We start from the raw sequence: 11,440 nt of genomic DNA on the forward strand, positions 1-11,440 counted from the left end.
AATGTACAATATTTACCAACAAGCAACAAATGACCTAAATATGTCCCTCTTAAATTAAGTAATCCATCTGTCAATAGCACAGACTAGATTCTGCTTATGTTTTAAAGAAACAGAACATTTTGCATAGCAGTGCACTTACCCTTAGCTGTTCTCTTTCACAACTCATCTGTTGTTTTGAACCCTACAAGGGGAAAAAAAAGAAAAAAAAAAGCCAAAATAACTTTGAAAGCATAACATTCTTGCCACAACAAAGCTGCTAAGTCTTACAGCAGCTCTTACCTATCTTTACACATATAAATATAGGAAATGCAGTGATTTATCTAAACACAATATTGTCCTGTGCATCCACACAGAATCATTACTGCAAATAAATATTTTTTTATGTATTTTCAATTTACAAAGGTTAAAATGAAATTAAATGAGAACCCACAACAAAACTGAAGTAGAGAAGAATCTTGTTTATGTTTTAAACACCTCATTGGCATCTCAGTTCAGGAAGAAGCTTTACTCCTTTTGTGTTCCATCACAAGCCTGTTGTATTTGTGAATATCCCACAGCTTCAATACCATGATCTGTTCACAGCACAGCTCAGGAATAAAGATACAGAAGCTTCAAATCAGTGATAAAACACTTTCCTATGAAAACATCCAGTTCTAACCTCGTGTGAAAGTCACTCTAAAGATTATTTGATTCCACAGCATGTTGTTTTTTGGTTTTTTCCATATTGCTGTTAGTGCTCTTCCAGATTTACAAGAAACACTGTTTAGAGTGTGGGACCTCACTCCCTGTGGCAGCAGACACGGGGCAGGGGCAGCACAACTTGGGACATCCCAACTCTGCCAGAAGGAAGAGGCTCCTCCAGGAAGAGCTCTGGGAATAACGACAGCCCTGAAACACCCTGTTCCAGCCTCCTTTCCAGTTCCCAGCCTCCTCTCCAGCTCCCTGGTGTCCAACCCAGCCATGCCTCTGGAATCAAACTTTCAAAGATTTGCTCAGGAAAGCACTCGGGTGTTGATCTGCCTGTGTGGAGAGAAGGGTTTTTGTGTCTGGTTGGGTTTTGGATTTTTCAAAAAATAATTTTAGAATCATTAGAGAGCGTAATTAGCCTTGAAAGTGCCATCACTGTCAGTTGTGTCACTAGTGTAGATGGCAAACAATCCATAAAACATGAAATTGGATGCAATGTTTCTGAGGATATCTTCAGAGGTTCAGAGCACACTCATCACTGCTTTGTGCTTAGAAACAGTTAAAACACAAACCAATACCCATTCGTATAAGATAATTTTACTCTGTAGTGATAATGAAAATAGCAATGTCTCAGTCAAAGTTGGGTCACTACAAACAAAATAAAACTGCCTGGTTTTCATCACAGGAGTCCCAAAAAGTACATAACAGGCTTCATTTTCTACTTGTACAGAAGTTTTACAACAGAGTCCCTGTTGTAAATACAGGGACTCTGTATTACAAACCTAAAAGAAACAAATGTACTTTGAAATTCCTAGCAGGGAATAAAAAGTAAAGGAATTCAGCACAGGTCTAATTACAATTCCCCTAAGGAGTCAAATTAAGTACAGCAAAAGTGACTGTCACTTGCAGAACTAACGATTGCACTTTTCAAGGTTCATGACTTTACACCATTTATGAGTCACTTTAAGGTTATATTAGTCTGCACTGTAAGTGTGCTTGCATAAGTCTCAAGAGTTAATTTCAGATCTGAATTCCACTGTTCACCCTGATCAAAAATAAAGAGAATGGGATAGTTCAGTTGGAAGGGACCTAAAGTGATCATCTGGTCAAAGTCAGAAGTGAGTTTGGGTTGTTCTGTTCAGAGTCTTTTTTGCTATTTAGGTTTTCTGTGTTAAAGATTTTAACCTCTGCTGGTGGGATGGAGGAGGGAGGTTTGGAATGCAAGAAAGGTGAAATTTCTAAGGTAACAAGATAAAAGTGTATCTAATACTCATAGAGTGGAGCAAGGATTATGGTTATTGACTATTTAAACAGATTTTGTGTTTTAGTTAGTAGCCATTTGCTACTGTAATTTGAAACATAAAATACCTAACATCTCAGACACCAGAAAAAGTGTATTTAAGATGGGAAAGAAGTGTTTTTGAACAGTGGGAAAACACCATAGAGAGGCAAAGAGTAAGTGAATAAGAAGATGCCCAAATCTTGACATCCAACTGCTCCTCCATATCTAGCAGCACAACCAACAGAAGAAAACCATAAATTTATTATAAAACAAACAGCTTTCATATGAATGTGATAACACTATTTTAATTTTATTTTTTTTTTTTGATGCAACCACCTGCATGACACTCAATTACTCTGGAAGGAGAGAAAATGGGGCAACATGCAGGAGACACCAATGGTGGCAATTCCCTTCATTCAAAGTTCAGCAAATGTTTGATTCCAAATTGTGTTTTGGCTACAACAACAAAACCCATTTCAGATCTGGCTTCCCTCAGAGTGAACATCCACCTAGACAGCTACCTCATCACCCTTCATCCTAGGAACTTTCCAGAAAAAAAAGCAGCAAGGCTTAGTGATAAGGTATTATTAGGATGAGATAAAAAAAAAAAAAAAAAAAAAATCAAACTTACCTTAATGAAAAAAAAATTAAAAAATCATAGTTTAAACATGGATGCCATCTGCCTGTCTAGCCCTCTATTTGTCAGTTCAAGTTTATTAAAACACATCTGGGAAAGGCTCATTTGAACATGAGCAGCTCTCTGAGCATTTCACCAGTGCCAAATTTGCTCTCTCATTTTGTCTTTTTTGCTATCAGTGCCAGTTTAAGAGAAACATCCTGGCAGTACTGAGCACTTAAGGGAAAACATAAATAATGCATTTACAATATGTAAACCTGCACAGATAAATGAGGAAAAACTGAAAGCCATAACATATTTAATTAATGATCAAGAGAGCCTAGAAGCAAACCTTGTGCACATCCTGCAATTTTCAATACGTTGCTTCTCAATCCTAAATTTACTTTGTTATGGCTCTGGATTGAGCCATATGCAATTAACTATTTACTTATTTTAGTTTAAGGCTGGTCAGTATGTTGAGTGCCATTGTGTCAGGCTCTCACATACTGTGAGTTTAGTGGAAGAATGCCTAAAAGATTCATTGTCTTTAAAGGATTTTATCAAGGAGAAATTCTGAAAGAACTACAGGCTCCTTTATAGGACAAAAGTCTTAGAAGACACTTGTGCTGTCAGGCTTCATCATTTTAAACCAAAAAATAACAAAAAACTTTGGAAATACTGTGCAACCTGCTGGTGTCATTCCTCAATGAGTTCAGGACTGGAATGGGGAAGTCTGTGTTGTTTTCTTTGAGCAACAGAAACAGGTGGGAGACTGAATATCTGTTCAATATATTTATCAGTTATACACTCTTCATAGGGACACACCAGTCCTGGCTTTGAGGAAACTGGAAACCAAACAGAAAATGGGACCCATCTCTGTGTGAATGGTCAGAATGAGAGAGCAGCAGCATCACTGCAGGTGTTAAGGAACACCAAAAGTCCACTGGTGAAAGGTTTTTGCTGTCAAGTTTAAGTGTCATTTTAAAGAAAGGGCTGGGGTGGTTGGGAAAAGAGAACAATAGGAGAGTAACAAGGTTATTTACAGAAAATGTCTGCTTAAATGTAAAAGAACATTTCTGTTGCAGTACAACATTCCCAAGTGTTGGTTTTACATTTTCAAATTCAAAATGTTTTCAGGACTGAGGTTATTTGTAATGGAGCACAGTCCCAGAGTGGCTGAAAAATAACAGGTCAACATCTAATGTCTTTTATCTTCTAGATATTTTACCATAACTAACCACGGGGTAAACGAAAGGCCCCCTGAAACTGCTGCCTTCATTTTAACATCTCAAAAAGGACAGAGCAAATATGATTAATAGAATTTCAACAATAAGCCTGTTTTTATTATACAGTCAGTACCTACACACAAACTGTGGAGCTTGAGAGCCAGGTGAGAAAGGCACTGTGACTTCTCAGTGCCTTTACCAGAACCCACCTGCCAACTGGTGACTGCTCATCATCTGACTGAGAAATTCTCTTCCTCCTCATCCATACACAGATTAAACAGCTGAAACCAGACCATGGACTATCCTCTCACAGCTGTAGCAGTTGTGTTTCTCCAGACACTTTGAGACAGTCCATACGATTGCATAGTAACTGCAAAATCCATCTGTCAGTGCTCTCTCTCATTAGACACTCATCTGACTGGAAAAGTCTTCTGTCAAAAATTAAATGCTTGGGTTTTCTCCTTGCCACATTGCACAGAAAGGCTGTGCTGCACAAGGACACACACCACGCACTGCTGTATTTCATTTGGAAACAGCCACTTCCCTGCATCCTTTTATTACTTATTAGTGTTCATTATCTCATTGCCCTGCAGAATTCAGAAGAAATAATACCCCAAGTTATTTAATATGTGGAGAGAGTGTGGGCTTGTACAGAAATGTATAAATAATATTGTGTATTAATCTAAAACTGCCTCTCAGTACTACATGTGAAACCCCAAAACACAAGTGAAGAAACAACATCCATCCCAAGAGCTCACAATGGCACAAAGTAGAGCCCAAGGTGCTCAAACACAGAGGACTCATTAAAAGTACCAATAATTGCATAAATATACAGGATTAAATGAACTGGAAATGGAGATTTCAGAGCCTTTGGTAGTCACAGCAACATCTAGAAGCTTTCAAACATAATATCAGTAATTTTTCCTCAAGGAGTAACTGGGCTCCTCCTTTTCCACCACAAGATGCCTAAACTTTCCTGGACATGTCTCCTGAACGCCCCCAGATGTTGAGGACACTCTAAGGAGGTGACAATGTACTGACAGCCTCCAGACCTTGTGTTCCATTGTGTTTCTAACACAAAGGGCTACAGAATGTATATATGTCTCTGCATATGCAAATCCTTTCCAGAACAGACTCTCTTGGCTAGGTATGTGTGTTTGCATGCACAGAATTTTAATTTCCTGGGGTTTTATTACCACCATCAGTTACTGTGCTCCAGCAGGGGCTGGAGGGACTGATTTATTCTCCAACGCCCTTGGCTGGGTATTGTATATCGACTGGTGCTGCTGTCATAAATATATTTGGGTGAAGAACTGTCTCCAATTCTGTGGGTAATACTAAGCAGAGTTAAGGTTTCAAGTGTCACATACAAGTTGGTTTATTTCTACTGGAAGAAACAGGCAATTATTATGGCCCATTGAGCTCAGATTAAGCATTTCCATCAAAAAAAAAAAAAAAAAAGAAAAAGAGCCTAGTGCTACAATCCTTGTAAAGCTGTAAATGCAAATGGGGACCATCTCATCATCCATAAAAAATAATCTATAGTTTTATAGGCTTTTCTCGCTCTCCTTTTCTTTTTGCCCTCAAATTAGCAACATGTTCCAAACAGGATCATTTTATTGAGACAAGGAAAAGTAGAAAATCTCCAAAAATAAAAGAGAAACACTTTTAAAGATTTTTACATTAAACCAGTTTGGGGGCAATTATTTCCTTTTGCAAAATGGCTCCTTTAACCAACTGAGAAGCCTTAAAGTTCAATTTTCACCTTTTCTTACTTGCAGGATAAGATATGTTTCTTCACCAAGATTTTCTATATTGCTTGAGCATCACAGTTACCTAAAACAGAGGGTTGGGGTTTTTCTTGGGTTTTTTTTTTCCTTTAATTTTTGATTTCTTTGTTTTTTAACAGCCTTAGTTGTATGCCCAAAGCATGCTGCAGATCACAGAGACAGATACGTGACCAAATTTGCCTCTGGCTCCTTGAGAGTATTCAAGGAAACTTAAACTGCTGCAGCATAGCCTGGAAGTTCTTCCTTTTCCAAAGTCCCTGTGAGTCAAATCCCTGCAGGATGGCAGAACAGCAGCCAGCACTGCAGCTCTCCCCGTGCTCATACCCTGTGGCACAGTGAGTTCCCTGTTTTCCAAACCATTTTGGGAGCTGTGGGTCTCTGCCATGACCTTGTGAAAAGTATGGCACAGACCAGGACAGTGCTGGGTTAATTTGGATCTGTGGATGACCAATCCTTGGACATGAAGGCTCTGGAAACCACCTTACACAAGACTTTAATATGAATTAGGAAGATGGTCTTGAAGAAAATATCTTTTACAAGTACCATTCCAGAGAAATACTTGTGTGGGAATGCCTCAAGATGAAATTCTGGATGGAGCAATCCCGTGAGAAACTTGATCTATGGTTACTATTCAAACATAAACTCCTTTTATACATAAAGGACTGGCCATAGTGCGTTTAATTTCCCTGCACAGCACTGAAAATATTATATGAAATAATCTGAAGGCAAAGGCAATGCACTACAGAGAATAAATGGACACTGTGAAAAACGTACTTAAAAATATTGTGATGTTAAAGCAGCAAGCAGTACAGAATTAAAGTCTGCATAGAATTAAAGCAGTACAAAATTAAATTATCTTACAGTGTAAACGGGCCCAAACCAAGCCTGGCATATTACAGGTATATCACCCTATTCACTGCAGCACAAACAATTCTTGTTTCATAAGCAAACCATTATTACAATAATTTATTCTTGTAAAATCTTGCACCTTTGGGGGAAAAGGTTTTAAGTTTCTTTCCTTGAAGACTCTATGCAGACAAAAAAAACTTGCAGATAATGGTATGAATATCAATTAAATTATAAACTCTGAAGCTCTAACTATAGAATGAAGAAATTGGAGATACTAATTAATATCTGAGTATCAAGTACTGTTGAATTTTAAGGGTCTGTATCACCCAAAGGAGGCAATAAATCTGATGTTCTGTATAATAAGTTTTCTGAAGTGAAGATCACGGACAGAGATGACAACTAAAAACTGTAGGCCAACAATGCATGGTTAAATTAAGACAGGGTTTAAGTAAAAACTCCACTTTAAATAGAACTTTTCTAGAAAATTACTACTAGCTTATTAAGGTGGCAGCTATTCCAGGTGCAGGTAACAGCTCAGAAAGACCCTTGAAGGCAGAGCAGGGAAGAGCAGCCTGACAATGAGGATATCACTGGAGACAGGCATGGATTTCCAGACAATTACCAAAGCCAGTTATGTTACAAATTGCTCCTACAGACAGGGCCTGTGTGCTATCAGCAAACATCTGCAAGCCTCCTTGCTGTGCTTGTGTGCTGATTAAAAAAAAAAAAAAAAGAAAAAAAGAAAAAAAAAAAAAAAAAGTCAAGTTCTTTTAGTCACCGATGCTTGACAAATTACAAAAAACCCAAAACACAGCTTTTATCTGGCAGATCCACATTATTGGCTGGAGAGGTCATTACAGAGGGAACTGGTCTGAGAAACCAGATATTGCCAGCTCAGCAAGAAGCCAATGAACTGACAGATATCCAGACTTTCATTTGTCCCCTCCCTCAGAGTTGCTTTTTTTCCAATTAAAACTTTAATCAGCAATGTCATAAAGTGAAAGCCTGTATGTGTGTACAGGTGTATTCATACATGTAAAATAATTTATTTTATATATTGCAATCCAAAGAATACTAAATGGTCATTCTGCAGTATTAACTTCATGGATCAATCATCAGCAAATTGATCTGCCAAACTTATTTTATTCATCTGCAGATAAAAAAAAAAAGGGAAAACCTTAGAATGTTTAATATTAACAACTATTTATATTCTAGGATTGTTTTTAAACTGATAGATAATTAATAGCATCCTATTAGAGTGTAATTTAGTTGGTTAATCAAACTATTGATTTTTTTTTCCTTTGTTTTGTTTTGGGTTTTGTTTCTTTGTAGACACAGACATGTACTTTATATACTTATTCTTGTCAGTAAAATTTGAATGCAAAAAAGAGATTAGGACCATGAAGTGCATTAAAATGACAATCTCTTATCTATCACTCTACCTAAAACTTGACATTGTGGTGGATAACTTCATTACTTATGAAACACACACATGCTGCTTATCTTTAGCTCTTGGGAGACAATTTCAAGGATGTGAATGCAAGATGCAAAGTTGGCCATCAGTACCCACAAACATTTTCAGTGGGACAATAGGGGCAATTTAAGGCTTTAATGACATTTAGACATCTTTCTAAAGATCTTTCTGTTTTGCACAGTGTTAGGTCCTGTCCTTGCACACACAAATCAAAACACAAGCATTGTGCCCTTTGCCACAATTATCAGGGTGTTTTTTGCCATGAATCTTTTGAGAGAAGCAGAGGTTGCCTTTGCTGCACTAATTTATCAATTGTGGACTCTGCAGGTGAGATTCTTCCCCTAAAGCACAGCAAAGACTTGTAGGGATTGTGCTGTTGTGAAGTTTAGAGAGAGAACTTCACACCCTGTGTGTGATGCTCAGTAAATAGACCCAAAATCAGGAGTGTGTTTTCTTTGGTTTTTAATCAATTAGTCCCAGAGGGTAAATCCCGCCTGTCCCCCTGCACTGGGGCTGTTTTTACCCTCATAGAACAAGCCTGACCTGGCTCTGCACCAGGGTTCTCTTCCCCTCTCCATCACACAGCTCCTCTGGCCATTTCTGTGAGTGCAAAAATCTTGAATCAGCAGAAAGAGCAGGCAGAAATGTAATGAGCTGCAGGACCAAGCCTGCCATAAGGAGCTTTTTACACGGTTTTTTACAACTCAGATAATGTTCCTCAGTGGAACTGTAGGTTGTACAAGCAGGCAGAATGTTTGGCTCTCAGAGCCACAAACCAATCACTTTGGAAAGCTGTTGATACTCATTCGTACCCCATGTAAAAAATCCTGTTTTGGTTCTGATTTGCACTGTAAATCTTACTTCCCGGAGGCAGCACTTTGCCCTTGCTTACAGCAACAGAATTGCAGAGGAACTCTAGTGAAATGAGTAGCTTAGACTTTGTGATTTAAAGAGGAGTAAAAGTCTTCTGGCATTCATCTGAAGAATAAATCCTGTTCCTTGCATTTACAAAATTGCTCAGAGAGTCACTGTGTCTCAGAGTATTCCAGGGATGTGGCAAGAGAGTGCAAATGCTTCTGGTGCTTACACCCAAGTTCCATTATGTAACAACTTGCAAGACTTATCCAGGTTCATTACACCAGTAAGAAACCACAGATGTAATTTTGGACTAGATGACCTTTAAACATCCTCTACAACCCAAAGTGTTCCATGACCCTAAATAAGCAATACAAGCAAAACCAGTAAAGGACTGATGCCTTAAGATTTTAGCCTTTGTATTTTTCAAATCCTAAACTGGATCAGTGCAAAGCTCTGAACTCCATATAAAGTGTAGCTGAACTGCCTTCACATTTTGGTTAAACAAAGCAATCCCTCTGGGCCTGTGATCCAAGGACATACCACAGCCTCAGGCCCCCAAAAATACAAACAAAAGTGAGTTGGGGGGAGCAAACTGGGGGTGAATGACTTCATTACCTGAAGCTGTAATTGCAGGATTAACTCCTGATATGTAAATGGACCAAATTTATAATTGTGTGAAAGACTTGTGATCATTTTCCATCTTGGGTGTAGCCCCTGGGAGGCTCTGACTGCTCAAGGTGTATCTATTGAAGGCCTTTAATAAACATCTGCTTTTACTCTCTCGATCTTGTCTAGCCTCAGTTCCAGGTATCCACTCCAAGATCAGCACAGGCCATGCAGTGTGAGCAGTCACACCCAGGGATGCTCTTACCCAGGTCTGGGAGTGAGCACACCTGAGCAGGCCTGTCCCTCACTGCCCCACATCAGAGCTGCACAGGTGTGATTTACACCCACACACAGAGCTGAAGTAACTCTTCATGCCCTTGCTGCACCCTGAAGGGATTGTTTTCTGCATGGTCCCAATTCTGTTCCTTCCACCTTTCAGACCTCAGCAGTATTTACCTGACCTCCCTGTTTGCTCATGGCTACCAAGTGAAAAAAGCTTTGTCACCACACTGACAAAGTGGCCACCAAGTCACAAAGCCAAAGTTTCTTGAAGTCTGCATCATTGGCATCCTGAGAGGAAAGTTTTATTCTGCACAACAGCCACAGCCAATAACTACACAGAAAAGGAAGGGCAGAGTACCTTAATCTCCTCTCCTAAACAGCTTAACTAACTATAGAAGATGCAGTGCCCTGCATTCAATAACTACTCAGTGCTTTGACTTGTTCCAGGAACGCATTACAGAGACTGTCAATAAACTTTAATTAGCAATATATTTTTAGTGGTGCTGCTACAGCTTTGCTGCAATGAAACATTTCTCCCAAGAATTTCTAAAGCTTTCCTAAAAGAAACCTTGACACTTAATAATGAAAGACATTTGGAGATTGTCATATAACAGCATCCATTAGGGCACTGTATTCTTCTCCCTCAGAAGTGCTAAGGTTACCTTGAGCATGTAAGTCTCATTTAAAGTATCCTTTACTTTTTCTGCTAAGAAAAAGAGCAATCATCGGCAAAAATCAGGGGCAGCTGGCAAAGTTAAACACTTCCTTTCACCTTTTAATGAGACCACTGTCCTAAAAATAGCAAAGGAGAGGGAAACATTGAAAACTTGTGTGTGTGCATGCACCTGCATACCCAGCCAGGCTCATTTTACAAAAAAAAAAAAAAAGTCATGTTCTCCAATGACCTCCAGGATAACGAGCTTGAAATTGTAGCTTCAAAACTGCATCGTGTCTACACCTTTTGAAATAATTGCAATGGCACGTTGCATGTCATCCTCATGCATGAGAGTGCTGCTCCCAACACCTCTGCAAAACTTTGTGATGAGCTGTGATGAGGTGAGGCAAACTGTGACCTGAAACCCTGTCCCTTGAGACAGGCAGAGAGAAATCTTGTACTGTATGAACATGAAAGATCTAAATATCACCTCTTTTTGCAATAAATATAGCCTTTTCTTCACATAACTACACCTACCTTCACTTTTCTGCCACACCTTGGCCCAGATTGAAAGTCACTGAGGACAAAGAATTCCATCTACACATTTTTTTACATTTATCTACAGCTCTACATATAACAGAGATGGAGAGGGGGAGAGAGGAGCATCTCTTCTGCACATGGATCTGTGTGTTTTCATTACAGGAGGGAACAAACCATGATAATGACTCATTCCAACATCACATAACAATACACATGATCAATTGATCAATATAATAACTGCACACACCATTCAAAATTAACATTTCACCTCCATTTGCATGCAGGTAACACTCCCAGCGTGGTGGCCCAGCCTGTGTGTTCAATACCCACAGCTGGAGCTTCAAGCAAGGTGTCATTTATTCTCTGTTTTCCATTCCAGTGTTTGGAACAATCCTGGGCTGCTTTTACAACTGAATTTCTAGAACTTCCTACACTAAACTTCGCAATGAGATAAGGTAAAATCTTCAAGCCTTGTAGGGTTAGAGAAAAGGAACTTCCTGTGATTAAACATACTATATGATTTGATATTCCAGCCTTTTTGAAATCCTACCCAACTCCTTTCCCCAAACCAACCC

At 38.9% G+C, this 11,440-nt stretch overlaps 1 protein-coding gene across 12 annotated transcripts in view; it reads right to left on the reverse strand.

Moving 5' to 3' along the window:
* The window catches only part of RBFOX1 (RNA binding fox-1 homolog 1), a 1,119,155-nt gene that overhangs the window by 361,294 nt on the left and 746,421 nt on the right, over nucleotides 1–11,440 (reverse strand). For all 12 annotated transcript variants that reach the window (XM_083872230.1, XM_083872241.1, XM_083872231.1 and 9 more), the window contains one exon: nucleotides 140–181. In XM_083872230.1, coding sequence (XP_083728356.1) covers nucleotides 140–181 — 42 coding nt within the window. The remainder of the gene's footprint in view (nucleotides 1–139; nucleotides 182–11,440) is intronic.

The sequence above is a fragment of the Zosterops lateralis genome (assembly GCF_965231275.1).
Source record: "Zosterops lateralis genome assembly, chromosome: 15".
In the NCBI taxonomy this organism is placed as follows: domain Eukaryota; kingdom Metazoa; phylum Chordata; class Aves; order Passeriformes; family Zosteropidae; genus Zosterops; species Zosterops lateralis.